General features: G+C 39.5%; 1 protein-coding gene across 2 annotated transcripts in view; it reads right to left on the minus strand.

Annotated features, from left to right (window-relative positions):
• limk1a (LIM domain kinase 1a) overlaps positions 1–17,547 on the minus strand; it is a 57,013-nt gene that overhangs the window by 11,247 nt on the left and 28,219 nt on the right. For both annotated transcript variants that reach the window (XM_040130977.1, XM_040130978.1), the window contains one exon: positions 16,226–16,364. In XM_040130977.1, the coding sequence (XP_039986911.1) occupies positions 16,226–16,364 (139 nt within the window). The remainder of the gene's footprint in view (positions 1–16,225; positions 16,365–17,547) is intronic.

Consider the following 17,547-nt stretch of genomic DNA (forward strand, 5'->3'; position numbering starts at 1 on the left):
CACAAAAAAAACCCCAACTCTGGACTCTGTATCATCTTCCTTAAGCTTCCCACTTTTACTGCTGCTCATTAAATCTGTGTGTCCTTGCATGTTGTGACTCTGATCGACTGAGAAATTGATTAAGTGGCCCGTGCCTTCACATATCAATATCGACCCTTTTTAACTCCTTCAGGTAATTTTGCGCCTGTCTATGCAAATGACCCACCCACTCAAACACCTAACGGTTTGTATGATTAAACATGAGCTTCACGTTGTGCTTTGAGTGGCAGAAAAATTTGGCGGGAGCATGGCCCCTGACAGCACTTCTCAACTGCAATGATCTGCAATGCTAATTCAGGATACCAAGACTGAGGAGGGGCAGTAGATGGAGGACTGCTGAACAAAGAACAATCAACTAAATGCAAAGGAAAAATCAAAGGAATTAAGAATTTTCAACACTGTAGTCCCATTATTTAAAAAGAGAAAACATAGATACTTGCATAATATGTCTTTAAAAAGGCACATTTAGAAGATATTAAAATATATAGAGCTTCAACAATTAGTCACGTAATTGATAAATTGATCAACAGAAAATTAATCTTTAACTATCTTGATAATCTGATAATTGTTTTAGTTATTTCTCAGGCAAAAATGCCTAACTTTTAATGTTTCCAGTTTCTCAGTTGTGAGTATTTGCTGCTTTTTCTTAGTCATTTATGGCAGAAACTGAATATCTTTGGGTTTTGGACTTTTGTTTGAATAAAACAAGCAATTTGGATACATTACCTTGGACTGGAAGATTATAAGAGGCTTTTTTTGTGACAAAACAATTAATTGCTTATCCAGAAAAAAATCACCAAATTAGTTAATAATGAAAATACTTGTTAATTTCAGCCCTGCTGTACATTCAGAGAAAATACCTGGATTATAAAAGGTTGGTTAATTTTTTTTTTTTTGCAGACATGGAGCAGACACTTGTTCAAACAGAGAAAGCTACTTCTAAATGGGCAATAAAACTGAAACAAAATTGGTAAACCGAAACAAAAAGGGAGAAAATGTGAAGATCAAAGAATCAATAAAATCACTGTCTATAGCCATATGTCTGCTGCCCCACCCTCCTGGGAGAGCAGCAGTGAAACCACGAGTGCACACAAACAGAGAAAACACATGCCAGGGGCCCTCGGGCTGCAGGGAGGAAGATACTGCACAAGCTTATTAATTAACAACTTTTTAAGTTATTCATTTGAGCAGCTCCTTCCAGATAAATACCAGGAAAAGATGCCACCACTTGGCTTCGATACATGGAGAAGGATACTGTAGCATCCTGACTCATTTGTATCTTCAGAATCTTTCTTTTCCCGTTTTTGGAGTAAAAATGACAATGGTTTACTGCCGCTGTAGTCACTATAGTCACCTTTAAGGTTACAAATGCCCTCCTCTTAACTTTACGTGCTGTTTAATGGCCATGCTGACAACACAAGATGATAGCGGGACAGAAAGAGAGCAGGAGGAGAAAATAGAGATGTAGTGGCTGTGTAATGGACAAGGGAACGAGGCAGCTGCAGGGCTTAATGACCAGCTTAATTTCTTTATTTTTCCTCCAACCAGCCTCATAAAAAGGAGCCATGAACAATTACTGTCAGGCATTGCCAGTGAGTGTAAACACAATGTATCAGAAAACAGAAAGTACAAAAGAGAGATGAGTAGAGAATCTAAGGACGTTAGATTTGACATTACTTTGGGACTGAGAGATCATTTTAAGGTTAAATACAACATTATTTGTTTTTATGTGGATAGCTGTGGTTTTTGGCAGTATGTTTGTGTGTGTCTTAGGTTTAGCCCTACAAATGGGAAAGACAGGAAAAGAGGACAGCTGGACGGAGATGACAAGGGTGTGTGACTCTGTACAACCCGACATAGTGGCTGCCCTTTGCTTGCCATGCAGGCAACACACACACACACACACACACACACACACACACACACACACACACACACACACACACACACACACACACTCTTTAAAACCACATCTGACAGGCGACAGCTGCTGCCCTCACATTTGGGACATGCTTCCTCTCCAAAATGCAGATTTAAGACAGATAAGGAGAAAGAAGCTGTCACTCTGTGTGATGTCCAACCATGTGGCTGCTTCACGGCTTTTAAAAGACAGATTCAAGACACACCACATGTATTAACGCACCACTGGTTCCACTTTATCTTCACTCGACACAGAAGTGCTGTATGTGTGTGTCCTCGAGCCTCTGAGAGTGTATTTCATTATTTGTTTATTAGCTCATCACGCTCATGAGTGTGCGACTGCAAATTAGCCGGTCATGTATCCTCGTGGCCTCTTGTAGTGACCAACAAACCAGACCGAGTGCACATGTCTCCCTTGGAGGAAGGGTGAGCGGGTCGACGGGGTCCAGGAGTAACTGGGTCAAGTTGCAGCACAGTGTGCAATCGCCATGGGTGACGGGGATCTTGGTCACATAGTTACCTTGACCTCAGAAACAGTGTAATGTGCCCCCTGAATATGGGATAAATGATAGAAATGTAGCTCAAGCACAAAAAGATATAGCATGTTTTTGTAGCTTATCTGCAAGTGACATCTTACTCTAGTATTTCCCAACCTTTCTTGCATGTGACCCCTCAATATTAAGTCTACTATTCTACTATTTTTATAGATTGTTAAATTGTATCTGTTTGGCCTCGATAGATTGCACCAAGTTTGTGTGTGAAATCTTTCGAAAGGTTCCTAGTAACGGGCTAGTTTACAAGTACTGATTCACTACACTGGTTTGCACCATTGAAACTTAATAAACGCTCTTATTTTATTAGGACTTCAGTAAAGTGTAATTTGTTGCTTGGAAACAGTTGTGGCACTGTCCAGTTGAAATAATCAACTATGTAAACAGAAAGTCATTGCAGCATCACCAAGCTTTAACATTACAGCTAAAAATAACAATTTTGAAGGCGAAAACAATAAATTAAATTCTTTGTAAAATTTAGATATTACTGTGTTTTACTACTATATGCATACATGGAGAAATATATGAGTGTCAGTGTTAGTAGCACTGATGCAGAATGAACGGGAAATGTCGAATTATGCAAACCTTGCTAATGTTATTTGGTCGTTTACTGTAATTTTTTTGGCATAGTATTTTGTAATATGATGTATGTTGTACTATTTTTAAGAAATGTAATTTAAAATCCTCCCAGTTTACATCATTAATCAACTGTCAGCTCAGACATTTTGACCGGGTTTCCTTATTACGTCTTTTACTCTTCCCTCTAACCAAGTCATATATTAGCAAGCTAACTTTATGCGTTTATTTTGGAATGTGCGTGTTGAAAATTTTAACGACGAGTGACAGGTAAACCTCCACTTACTTTATAGCTAGGCTAAATTTGAATGTACCAAGAGCTGATGCAACTGGGGCTTTAAGAGGTGAGACAGTACATTATTTCACAAAAAGAAGGCAAAGCTTAGAGAATAGCACACAAAATAGACATTTACTATCAGAATATTTTTTTCTCTTGTTTCCTACTCCAGTTATGAGCTTGTGACCTCTTAGAATCCTCTTCTTACCCTTTGGGAGGTCCCGACTACCAGGTTAGAAAGCCCTGTCTTACTTTTTATTTGGAAGGGGACAACACTGACACTGAAGCACTGTAGTACGATATGTCAATTTTAACTGGCTGCGGTCTTTGGATCTTTGGATTGTGGCAAAAAAAAAGAAAAGGCATAAGGGAAAATTAAGGAGAATTTGCTCTAGATGGTTTAAACCACTGCTTCGAGCATTTAACATGCTCAATTCGTAATGATTCACGCCAGTGGTGCTGTGCGAAAAAAAAAAAAAAAAAAATCTACCAGCAATTGTCAACCACAGAGACTGTCGGCTTGGCGTGCCAGGCCCCTTAAGCTTTATTTGTTTTTAATGATTTATATGTGTGACCTTAAGTTGGCTGTGGAATGTGAAGAGACCCTTTTAAGCCATTTGGAGGAATTTACGATGGTCTAATGCTCTCTGCGACACTAAACAGTTTAGAAACATGTTGGTGGGTTTCTTGACAGTTCCTTCAGGCCATCAGTCACCCATGTTGACTTTTCCTGAGCTGAGGCCTCGGTAATCACACCCTTGGACATTATAATTAGCTTGCACTTAATGTCAGTTAGACTTGAGCTGAAAACTGTTAAAATATTCTCAAAAATGTAAACTTTTGTTCATCAACTGTCTGGGGCCAAATGAAAATCTCTCACTTCTACTTCTTAATTGCTCATTCACTCATTTTCAACACATTTCAGATTTTCCCAATGACATGTTCCAATTTCCTTACATCTTTCAGATTTTCCCTGTGATTATGTTTGGTAATGAGAGGGGTTTATGCCAAGCTTCAGTAGTAGATGCAAAGATGAAGAGCAGCAATAGATGCTAATTTTTCAATCACAAATAACAAAGAAGTTACTTGAACATGAAGGCAAGGCGATCGTCATATCTAAAGTCATGACATCTAGTAGCTGAACACCTCCCAAACTACAGTAGTAGAGTTTTTGTCAGACACAATGGTTTGCCCCTAGTGTATCTGATAGCATCCAAGCATTTTAGAAAAACAATACTTAATAACTTGGAAACTGGCAAAATGTGAGCCTAAATGTGAAATTGAACATGAATCGTATTAGTATGTATTCAGTTATAATTATCAGATTATAGTCTATAAGTGACATCTGTTGCTTCTGGTGTGCCACGCTGATCAATTGTTGAAGTCATTTTTATTCAAAAATGGCAAAAAAAACACCGACTCCAGCTTCCAAAATGTGAATACTTGCTTGCTTGGTCAGAAGTGATATGGAATGATATGTATCTCGTATGACTGAAGATCTACAGTACATGTGTGTTAGAGCATGTGTATTTATATGCAGGAGGACATCATCATGAACCTCTACATGCTGCCTTGTCCCTTTACCTCTACATCTATAAACACCAGTCGGACCCTCATACTTCACTCCACACCGGCTAAATGTGGCATGATGACCTCATATCAACACTGCTGTAGGTGCTTCTGAATGGCCTCAGTAAATGATGGGAGATCTGGCTCTGCTTAACCTCATGTTTGATGTAATGAACTCTACTCAGGAGGCTCCTTCATCGGCTAAACTCAAAAGTACAGTCCATATGTGGCTGAGGTCAGAGAACCAACATGTAGCTTAAGAAATCTGTTTTTAAAAAATGACCTCACGTGGCTGTTTTGAGGAAATAGTAAAAACAACACGTGCATAAGGTACCTAATACTCCCCACAGAGAGAGAGAGTTACAATTAGGTCAGATTCCAGATATGTGTCAAAGGGAATTCCTGAGCCTTAACTCCAAAATGCATGATCAAGACTTAGCACAAAGCCGCAATCAAGGCTGTTTGAACAGAAATAAAGTCAAAAGAAGATATGATCCTGATTGCCAAAACTCCTTATAGACTTTCTAGCTACAGTAAACATCATTTAGGGCAAATAGAATTAGACCGAACGCCTGAGAGAGCTGACAGTAGACCACATTCATGCTGTCTGAATGGAAACCCCCCTTCTGCAACAAACAGTACAGTACCACAATATACACAGGGCTCAGCTTTAGTAATGCTGTTCATGAATTCAGCCTCTTCCATCCTCTCTGTAAGTCTCACATTGCTTGTGGTAAAATGAGGAAACTGTTTACAGTGTGGCTTGTACGTACTGGAGATGGTAAATAAAAATAACACGGTGCTGTGATGCAGTTATTAGACACGACAACTATTCTCCCATCTCTAAATGTGCTAACACACTTTGAATCCCACTTTTATCTGAGGAAGAATGCTGTCTAAAAATAGCCCGCGTGCCATGGCTCATCAGTTTTTCATGACATGAAGAAAAGAGGAAAAACTGGAGCGCCATACAGAAAAAGGGGGAACAGATCTGTAATTAAAAACCAATGCACTGACCCAGTTTAAAAGGACACACAAAACACAGCAGTGTACAATAACATGCTTTAGCCACTGTATCAAAATGAAAGAGATGAAGATGGAAGGAGACTCAGCAGAAGCAACCGGCAAACCATCTAAACCAGCCACCTGAGACTGTCTGCTTCCCTGCTTCCTTGCCGGCTCATGTATGACAGTACATCACCCGGCTACCCAGCAGCAGCAGCAGCAGCAGCAGCAGCAGCAGCAGCAGCAGCAGCAGCAGCAGCAGCGACCAGCCTCACCTTCTTATCCCTTCTCCACAGTCTGAGACAGCAGAAGCTCCAGAAAAACAAGTCTCCCACCATGTCAGCGAGAGCTGGCGTCTCCCCTCGCTGTTCTAGTTCATTCTACTGAGGCAGGCGATTCCCCCACTGTCACAACAAAACACTGGCAGAGAGACAGAGCTCTGGTGGTAGGGAGGGGGGAGAGGGAGAGAGAGAGAGAGAGAGAGCGAGCAGTCCACGCCTTTGCAGCTGAGCTCATCTCTGAATCAGTGTCACTCCTCCTCGCTCCCCACCCTTCTACTCTGCCTTCCTCTTCTCTCTCACTTTTGCTATGACCTCATCATTTCCTGTTTGGCCCCGCCCACTCTTGCACACGCACCGGCCTGCTGCTTCAACCACATGTACCCCCACCCCCACCCCCTGGTGTCTTCAGTAAATTCCTCACCCCTCTTCTTCTCCCATGTTGCAATCACATTTTGAAACCGGTGAAAACTATCAGAGTGACAGTAACAGGCTTGACTTACAGGATATAATGTGAGGGAATAATGTTCAAATTTGTTAATGTTATGTACTGAATATTTTGTTATGTTAAAGTGAAACAAAGGCATTGTTTTGAGCATGTAGATGGTAAAAAATCTGTGCAAGTGCTATATAATGTGGTAAATATCTTAACTTACAGAATGTGTGCTTGCCATTATGCCCGTCTGATCACTGTAACATGTCCTTTTTAGTCTTTAGATTATTTTTGCAATTAACTGATTAATTGTTAAGTCTATAAAAATTTCAAAAAAAGTGAAAAAAGGCCTGAGAGCCCTTGGTAACGTCTTCAAATTCATGCATTTTGCATGACTGACAATCAAAAACCAAAAGATATTAAACTTACAATGATATCAAAATACTTAAAAGCAGCAAATCTTTATATTTGAGCAGGTGGAACCAGCAAATACTGACAACGTTACGTGATAAGTGAATTAAACAATTAGATTAAGTGTCAAAATTCTTGACTTTGTTAATCTGCTAATTGATTAATTGTTTCAGCACTAGTCTTGATTATAGTTAAACTGAATTTTTTTTTCACTAGGCAGTGTGTATGTCAGTTCTTTTTCCCTGAAAATTGCTTGTCAGATCCTTATTTGATATTTTGTAGACTTAGCTTAATTAAACATTCAAATAAAAAGTCAACAAATTAACAAATAACGAAAGTGCCAAACTAATCAGATGACAAACTGTAGGGTTTCATCACATGAAAATGAAACTAAGAAAATGCCAAAAATTTCCAATTTTGACAGAGACACAGTCCTTAGTTACATGGGATGTTAGGAAAGGTGTAATGTCGGTAAACTTCATTGTCTGTCATTAAAATACAGGTTGCAATCACAAAGCACTGAGTATAAATTAAGACGTATGATATGCTTGTGTGATTTTTATCAATAGCATTTGGCTGATCCATTTGCTCTTTCCTTACTCTCCCCTTTTCTCTCCCCTCCTGTCTCGTACAATCTCTCTTCCCAGCTTTATCTCTGCTGCTGCGTCACTCTTTCCCCCACCCCCCACTCTCTAACTCTGTCTCACTTGTCCTTGTTGTCTCACTTTGTTCATGTCCATAACACATACTGCGTGCCAAGGAGTGTTGACCCCTCCCCTGGCTACAAAGCCAGTGCTGGAGGGCCATCTAAGTGGGCAGATGATATTAGATTGTCAGATGCACTCTCTGCACGGCCTGTTGGCTCTTATGTTAAAGCAGAGCAGACAGAAAGATGGTCAGTGGGGAAAACAAGATTATGTTACTGTGGGAGTAATGGAGACTGCATCAGTAACTGGACAACATAGAGAAATCCACACTGCGAGCACTGTCAGGTTAAAGGCCAACAAGCAGATAATACAACTAAAGTGGTGTTTACATTCAGTTTGAATGATCAGAATGTTTACAAAACTTCCTGTTTGGATACTGAAGTATTCAGCATTTGGTTATAAATCAGTTGTGTTTGTACTGATAATCGATTAAAACAATGAAATCAGTTTTAAAAAGAGCTAGGTATTACTTTTTTAACACTGTTGAATTTCCACAATGTACAGTCTAATACCAAAATACAGAGTCTTAAAGCATTTCAGTCATTTCTCATGTGCACCCCGAATCACAGGCACACAGAGAGGGCTGGTAAAGAGACTGACAGGAGTGGTAAAATTTTGGGGGATTTTTTGAATCACGAAAAGGTGAAGTATTACCTCACGACACAGCGCTCACCTCATCGGTGAACATATTTGTTTCACTGTTCTTCTTTCCAATGTTTCCAAGAGTTACTGTGAAAAATAACAACCTATGTTGTGTTTTTATAAGTGCTGTAATGATAATGGTCCAAAATGATGTGAAAATGCATATTTTCATAACCCAAAATGGCCAAATGTCCCGAACCCAAAAAAAAAAACAAGCAACTGGTGGCATCTTGTAGTAAGTCTGAAAATAAATTTCTCCTCTGTAATTCTCATAATTCTAATTAAGTCTGTCTCTATGCATCTGATTATTTGTGTCTCATCACCACTCTGGCTCTAGATTATAAACATCTCACAATCATCTGCATTTGGCCAATTATCTGAAGAAATTAGTAACAAGACAAAACAACAAAAGGATCCAGGAACTTTTATCACCAATTTACTCGTCTGCAACGTCTTCTATAGCTTTACTTGGTCTAGTATGACCAGAAGTTTATGTTGGCTATTGTTAGCTGGTATTACCAAACCTTGGGTAGATAATGCTGATACATGGAATTCAAATAAACTAACTTTATGGATCTTTTTTACTTTTTCTACTGTAACATTGTTGTTAGGCCTTTAACATTACATCTCAATTTGTTGACAAAGTAGCCCCTACTTTAAAGCCTCAAACTCCGAATTGTGAAAACTGAAACAGTAACAAATGATATCAGTGGCTTTATGTCCATTACCTGTGCGTGAGATGCACAGCAGATTAACATCTTACTGTATCTGTATCTAAGAATCTATATCAAAAGCAAAAGTTGAGTCTAGTCAGACCTGCTGGCAGTCAGCTCAGAAGTGAAACCCAGCAGCCCCCGGTCGTGCCACCGGGGGGGATTTCAGCACACAGAGGCTTCTGCTTTCGTCAGTGTTTCCACTCTGGAAAGTGGCAATGCTAAACAAGTTTCTGCAAATACTCAGCTGAAGATCACTGGAAAGGTTATGATCTCTCTAAATCTCACAGTGTAGGCACTGATAGCAATATTTTAAATAGAAAAAAGATCATAACATAAGGCCTTCCTCTGTATGTGAGCCTGACCTCTGACCTCCCTGACGCAACTTAAAGACAAGTCCACTCACCCTGATCCTAAATATTGTGCAAAAAAATTTTCAACACCATGACAGATTGCTGTGTCCACGCTACACCGACTGCCATGTTTACCGTCCCGATTAGATTATCAACAGCCGATCCTGTTGTTAAGGAAACAGCATCACAACCTGAACAGCAACAAGATCTTAATGAATAACATTTCCCAACATTTATTAAACATGTCTGTCTGTCATGCCTGTCAGACAGACAGCAAAACAATAAGAGGGCGTTTACAGAAATAACTGGCAGATTTCCACTTAACTACAGGGCTACCTCACACCATTGGGAGTTGATAAAGTACACAGTAATAATCGGGGACTTTCCATTAGTTCGACAGTCGACCTAAAAATATCTCTATTTCGCAATATTAACTACATATGTAGGGCAGAATTTTTATACCACTCATAAGGTCAGAATACAGTATGAAGAATATGCAAAGCAGCCATTGAACATGACCTGCTGTCTCCCTCTGTTGGACTGCTCTTTTTTCATTGGTTAAACAGTTAAATTAACAGAGTCACTACATGACATAAAATATATCAACTGCATTTCTATCATTAACATTAACAAATAAAAATAATAATTTAGCACGTAGGACATTTGAAATCATAATTTAGCACATTGTAAATGAAACAAACCACATGAAATCATTTAAACTTAGTCTCACTCACTAATTCATACCAGGCCAGGTCTGTTATTTATGACAATACCCCCCATCATGTCCATGTTTGCTTTACTTTCTGTTTTCCACTAATTATTTGTTCAACATGGCACTCCACTGAAAAAATCTTGTTTTTTTAACCATGTACAAAGGAAACAATTCCATTGTATTTATCAGATTAAAAACAAAAGCAATAATTGCTAAAGAGAGGCGAGCACATGGAGTAACTTTCACATGTGATTCGAATTTTCATAAGGTTACTCATGATGCCAAAAAAAAAATCCCGAAGATTTATGAGCACTTTTGAGGTCAGGAAAACTTCTTGGATTTCACATTCAGTTTCTGTACTTGTTGCAATCTCAGAAACAAAGAAAGCGAAAACTGAAACAAAGAAAGTCCCCAAGATTTAACATAATTCTAGTCAGGCCAAACCATAACCATCTGACAGAGGCTTTTTTTTTATAAGCACTAACGTGATGGCAAGGAAGGAAACGGCATATTCATAATTGATCATGTCAAAACAATAATGGGACCTGATGGACAAACAGCCAGCAGTTTGGTTCTGCAAAGGTTAGGGCAAAGAAAAAGAAAAAGTGAATAGACAGCTTAGACATCACCCCACTACAAAATCACTGCCATATGGAACAACCAGTGTGAGATAGACTCATCATTTTCAATCAATGGTAAGAAACTGCCTCTTACTTGTCATTTTGTAATTCAAAGTTGTAACCTTCATGTCAATCCAAAACTAATGCAGCTCTACTTGAAGTCAGTAAGTAAAGATGAACTGTTCTGACTTTTTTTTCTCACAATACCTTTTCCAATACCTGAACTCAAGGTATCTGCTGATACTGAGTACTGATCTGATACCAGTGCTCTCTTTCCCAAATTGAAGTTCTATATACCAAACCATGTGGAACAGTGATTATTAGGGCAATAAAAATTGATTCAGTGGCCAACCATGATTGAATAAATGAAACTGACAGCAGATACACCAAATTATATGATGACACTGAAAAAGAAACTGTATCAATGTGGGTCGGTCACACCATGACCTGTATCCGGTCTGCTTAATTTAAAAAAAAAAAAAAAGAGTCAGTGTTAACCAGTGCCACCGCACCAGGAAGGCCTTAAGCTGCCAGCATACTTCGTCAAAAGTGCTTGTCAGATGGTCATACAGCTCCGGAAACCCTCTCCCCCCACAACTTTCTAGCACCAGACTTGGGGGCCCGTTTCCAACTATTTCTGTAATTTTCTGAAACTGACGATTTGACATTCACACTCACTTTACAGAGCAATTATCTAGGTGTGTGAAGGCAAGAAAGAGAGCAGAGTTTGAACTGCTTCTTAAAGTTCTCTTTTTTCATTTTTTTAAACAACTACTTTTGTCACTTTTTGAGTGAACAAACAAGTGCAACACTGAATTTCTCCCTGGTAAAATTGTTTGAAAATGTGCACCGTTATCTCCATATTTAAATAATTACCTCTCTGTGATGGTTCGGCTTTTCACTCCACATTTGAGTGTGGCCATTCGAAAGGGCTATAAAAACTTTTCCAACATGGTCACACGATATGTCACACAAACTTCTTTTCTATCATAACCCAGGCTCTACACATTTCAAATATGTCGTGTTTTATCCATTTTGTTTCTCATGCTCCCAGAAGTTAATTCCAAAAGAGTCCAATCCTCTCTCAATCCAATCATAGCACCACCTCTACTATGTATACACCCAAATGCCCTTGACTGGGTCTCCTCAGGGATCACACTCCATCTTAAAGTTCATCATCTCATCAATAAACAAACGCATCTACAGAACATCATCACTCAATCGTTAAATTAAAGAAGGTTTGACTCAAAGCCATGTTAATTACTCCTTAATGTCTTGCTGTTCAACACTAAACAGATGTCCACTCTAAAGACATACAGGAGTGTGGAGAGAAGGCTGACGACAGAACACCGATGCAAAGATGACACAGTGAGACTGAGAAACATTGAAACCAGAAGCTTCTCCCAAACTCTGGACAAGCCCAGGTCGATGTCTGGCCCCGCTCCCACCAGCTGCACATTCATCCGTCAGGAGGGGGAGTAATGGATGGACAGAATGAGAGAAGGATGGGAGAAGAGAAAATTCAATTACTGAAGTTAACTCAGTGTTCAGCACATGAAATCAGTCAGAGTAAAGGTAGTAAATAGCAAATAAACATCCTCTGGATGAATCACTACCAGTTTACTCAAGGCTGAAGGTGCTGACAGGAGTGGAACCTGCAGATGATGTCAATATAATATTATAGTCTACAAGATCATATTCAATAAGAACAATGGCCCCATCCACAGGGCAGCTGCAGTTACTGACAAAACAATGTAAAGGATATTACAACCAGCACTTTCAAACGGAGAACATTTTCTATGTTCACTGACAAGAATGTTATTTTGAGCTCAAAAGTTCATTCTTGACCTTGGAAACAGCAGCAGACAAAATAATTTCCACTCAGGGTCCACTTACTTGCTTGTTCTGGAGCTTTCAACTATAAAACAATTGATCTAAAATGCACAGTAAGTCTTTAAAGTGCTAGGAATAATTGAACATTTGCAGTTCCACGCCAACTGAGCAAACTCAATCTCCCTGAAGATTGCGATAAAGTTGAAAGCTCCAGACCAAGCGAGTAAGTGGATCTTGAGTGGAGATTTTTTTAAAAAAAACAAATTATTGTTTTATTACACTGAAGAACCTGGTGTTGTCCTGATGCAACATCCTGTATTTTGCCTATCCTGTATTTTTGTCACTTTTTATAAACTCACATAGACACACAGAAAGAAGAATGAGAGGGGTGACACATCCTCATCCACCAGACCAACGTGACGCCCAGAATTTTTTTAACCTGTATATAAATACAGTACACGCTGCAGGGAAACAGATGAGTACAGTAATCAATGAGAAAATTGTAAAAATGTTTAAAATTTGAACGTAATGTCAAAAAATCTTGCAGCATGAGGAAATTTGGATTATAGAACTATCAAGCAAAAAGACAATTGGTAGCAAAAATATAACCTCATTGGTGGAAGTAAAAAAAAGGCTGTTACCAAAGTGTAGCTGTGAGCAAACAAACAAACGAGTAAAGCAAGGATCAGCTTGTGTGGTAGGAGTGATGAAATCCCATGAAATGCAAACACACAGCTCATTCTTACTTTCCTTACTCATGTAATGTTTCTCTCTGGCTGACCATCAGCTCTACGTTTCTGTCTGCAGACTCTGACTCATCACTGCATCATGAAGCTGTAAATGTTTTCACTGACTGACAGCAGTGGCATCATTGAATTTTAAAAATTGGATTGTTTTCCCTTCTGATCTGCACAGGCATCAGAGTGACTGTGCAGCACTTCAGCGTGAAGCTTCTCCCTCTTCTGGGTGTGGCGCCGACGCAAAGACCTGACCTTGATCTGCAAAAAAATGTTCTGTCTGGCCATCTTGGCAAAAAAGCCTAATTGGCTGACCAATCTCAGATTTACTACAGTGTAAATGCAGAGACAGTCAATCAGTGTCTTTGTAACGTAAAAGGAGCACTAAACCAGAGAAGGGGAAAGGATAGGTGGTGCAGCGATCTCTTCACCTAATTAACTTTCCTACATGTTTCATTACTGAGATTGCACTGCATGGGGCAAGCTGTCTGGAGGCAGTGTAAGTGATAAAATACACACACACACACACACACACACACACACACACACACACACACACACACACACACACACACACACACACACACACACACACACACACACACACACACACACACAAACACACACACACTCAGAGATGCAGAGGAAGGCAGAGCCATGAATAATTTCTGCTCATCGTGACCATGACACATGACAGCTACAGAATCTGACCTGGAGGCAAATGTGTCAGAGAAGGCAGTTTATCTGCAACGAATGGGGTCAGCCTTTTATTTTAACCAGCTTCCCCTATCACAGGGCCACAAGCAGTCAGTTGTTTGTCGATGTAGTCAATATTCTGGGTTTTGGTTGGCATTGAAGGCAGTTTATCACCTCAACTGGCCAACAAAAGTGTAACAATCACATTTTTGATCATTTAATAATTTAAAGGGAAATTTAAACAACAGTAGTTCTGATATTTTGTCTAAAATTAAACCTAAAAATGGAAGTCAAATATGCAGATTGAGGTAATTCAAGTTAAATCCCACTTCAAATAGCACTTAAACATTTTACTGTTAGAGACTTCTGACACCCTCTAAAATACAAATGATTAGCTAGTATTTTCTGTGAATAATTTCCCTGTCATATGAGCTTCATGCAAAGTAGACAGGCGGTAGTCTTCCAGACTATGAGCCTCATATATTTCCACACACAGCTGACATAGTTTTCATATTGTCTGCTGCCACAGCTGATAATTCTAATTTTACCTCACTCGGTAGTGTGAATACCACAAGGATTACCAAAACCAACTCTGCAACGTTTACCAGTGATGAATGAGCAGGGGGGAATATGCAGTTCATAAATCCTGCTTTTGTTGAACATGGATCAACTCTACACACTGACCACATTTCTAAATACGCCGACCAATTTATGCAAAAAGATTCCTCTATCAGGAAGCATGCAGCAAGGGTCTAGCTGTCACTTTTCAAAAAAAACTTGTCAAAAAACATGATTAGTGATTCTGAACATCAAAATACATTAAGGGCCCAGGATACCTGGATTATGTTCAGTGACGTGCAAGACATTAGTGGTAAGAAGGGCTCCAACTAAGGGCTATTTTCATATCAGTGAAGCTATTGATCATTTTTTGAAATAACGGATTTCATTTTTGAAATATCTTAAAAAACAGAAAAATACCCATCATAAATTATAAAAGCCAGAATCCTTAAAACTGACCATCTGGAACTCAAGAACGTTTGGCATTTTTGCTTAAAAATGACTTAATGATTATCTGATCATTAAAAAAGTTGCAGATGTAGATTTACTTTGATTGATTAACTAAATAACAACTAATCCTCTCAGTTGCATTGATAAGACACAGCTAAAGTTGTATTTTAATGACCATTTCAATCTATAGTAAAACTGTGCATAAAAACTCAACAGAAATTACAGGCGTTTTGTGTTTTGAACTCAGAAAGGCCTGTGCGTGAATGGCCATGCATTTGTGCAAAGACGTAGTTTGAGCTGGCAGAAACGCGAGTTCCTTTTAGTGACAAAAAGAGCAAAAAAATTGAACTGCACCGCCTGATCAGCATAAACGCAGCCTCAGCTGCACCTCTCCAACCAGCTCAGTGGAGGTGAGTTCATTTGGAGCCAGGAAATGACCAAACAGGCACAGGATTACTGCCCGACGAAAATCACATGGCACCTGCATTTGTGCTACCGCTCGCTTTGCGCGGCAGGAAAACGGGGCCTCAAGACATATAAAAACGCATTTTATGACACCGATATACAGTATTAATCAGTTTTTTCAAGCTATGAATGTGTCCAACTCCATCGCTAATCGACAAACAGACAAAAGTCTCAGTTGATGCTGGTATCTTGTCTTTTCTATAATGCAGCAGCAATTATCAGCAGAGGTTGACTATTGTTTATCTGCTTTCCGGTGCTGCGACCACATCTATTCAGCAGATGAACCTCTCTGCTCTCCTGTGTCACAACAACAGCTCCAACTTTCACTGGTGGTCTGTAAGACAATCGGACAAAGCAGCCAAAGGAGTCAGGGTCAATTACAGGTCTGGCACTGATCCTACGTGCATGCACTTTACGTATATTGGCACACAGCAGCCAGTGAGGCTTTAAATGTATGGTGTGTGTGTGTGTGTGTGTGTGTGTGTGTGTGTGTGTGTGTGTGTGTGTGTGTGTGTGTGTGTGTGTGTGTGTGTGTGTGTGTGTGAGTGTGTGTTATTGTCCTCTTGCATGTTTGTGCGTGCTGTGAGTGTCACAGTTCCAAGCTGTAACTCGAGGTTTATCAGCAAACAAAGAACCAGGGAGGTGATGAGAAATGAGAGTCAGTAGATAGATCCTCTTACCATGATGAGGCCGGTGGTGATCGGATCGTTGCAGCCGTGGCACATCTCCCCAAATTTGGCCCAGTAGTCCTTCTTGCAGAAGAGTCGTCCATCTTTTTCATAATACCAGTGGGATAGTGAGGCGCTGCACTCACAACATCTGACAGAAGAACAGACGGAAAGAGACACATGAGCGGTCAAGCAATTAATTAACATTAAAATAATGTCATTACTGCTTTAAATCGACACTGAGCATGAGTGACACATACAAATCCAGAAATGCCAGCAGAAACAAGAGAGACAGTCAGAAATATGCAAATCATGCAGGATACGATAAATCTACACGTCATATTGTAACTTCAGTAGGTTTACAACTAATTATTGTCTCCTGATTAGTCCATTGATCATTTATTCTCTTAAATGTCAAAAATAGTCTTTATCCGACTGTCATAAAGTTCCAGAGCCCAAAGTAATGTATTTGAATTGCAAAGCTAACAGTCCAAAACCCAAAGATATTCAGTTTACAAAAACACAATTCAAAAATGAGAACTGGAACTAGACAATTTTGTCATTTTTGCTTGGTAAATGACTTAAACAATTAATTGATTATGGAAATGGTTGATTAATTGTCTATTAATAACTGACTAATCAACACTTATTTTCAGTACTAACTGTAACATCTTTCTATCATTTGAGTGAGCTGAAAAAGCAGAAGACATGGTGGCCAACGTCATCAGTATGTCACCATATCAGCAGTTTCAACCTTTAAAACTCTTAAAAGTGAACAACAGAAGAAGCTGTTATTGTGTTGACAGAGTATCATGTTGTACTGCACTCTGGAAACCCTACTTTAACTCTCCCAATGACACCCTGCAAGGCACAAATTATAGTTTTCAAGGTGATAATAAGTCCAATTTCTGGATCTACCACACGCCACCCCAGCTGAGGTGGAGCAGACAAATGAGATCACACCAAAACACATTACTATGACTGAACCCTAAAAAAACAGAGTAATGACAAAAGGGAAGAACAAAAAGACAAAACAATATCATTGTGTTCCATTACCATTCGGACAACCACAGAGAATGCCATATTTAGTGGTTGAACATTACATGAATCTGAGGACCCCAGGAAGACAGCGACCGCTTTGTGGAAGGGGATCCAAATGGGGATCCAAATAAAGGATAAAGTCAAAGATTTTAAAGTCAAACTGCAGCCGCACAAAGACCCCAAACACAACGCCAGAATCATGAAGAACTATCTTCAGCGATAAGAAGAGCAAGGAGTCCTGCAGCAGACGGTCTGGCCCCAACAGAGCCCTGATCTCAACATCATGGAGTCAG

This window comes from Xiphias gladius, chromosome 7, assembly GCF_016859285.1.
Source record: "Xiphias gladius isolate SHS-SW01 ecotype Sanya breed wild chromosome 7, ASM1685928v1, whole genome shotgun sequence".
NCBI classification, from domain to species: domain Eukaryota; kingdom Metazoa; phylum Chordata; class Actinopteri; order Istiophoriformes; family Xiphiidae; genus Xiphias; species Xiphias gladius.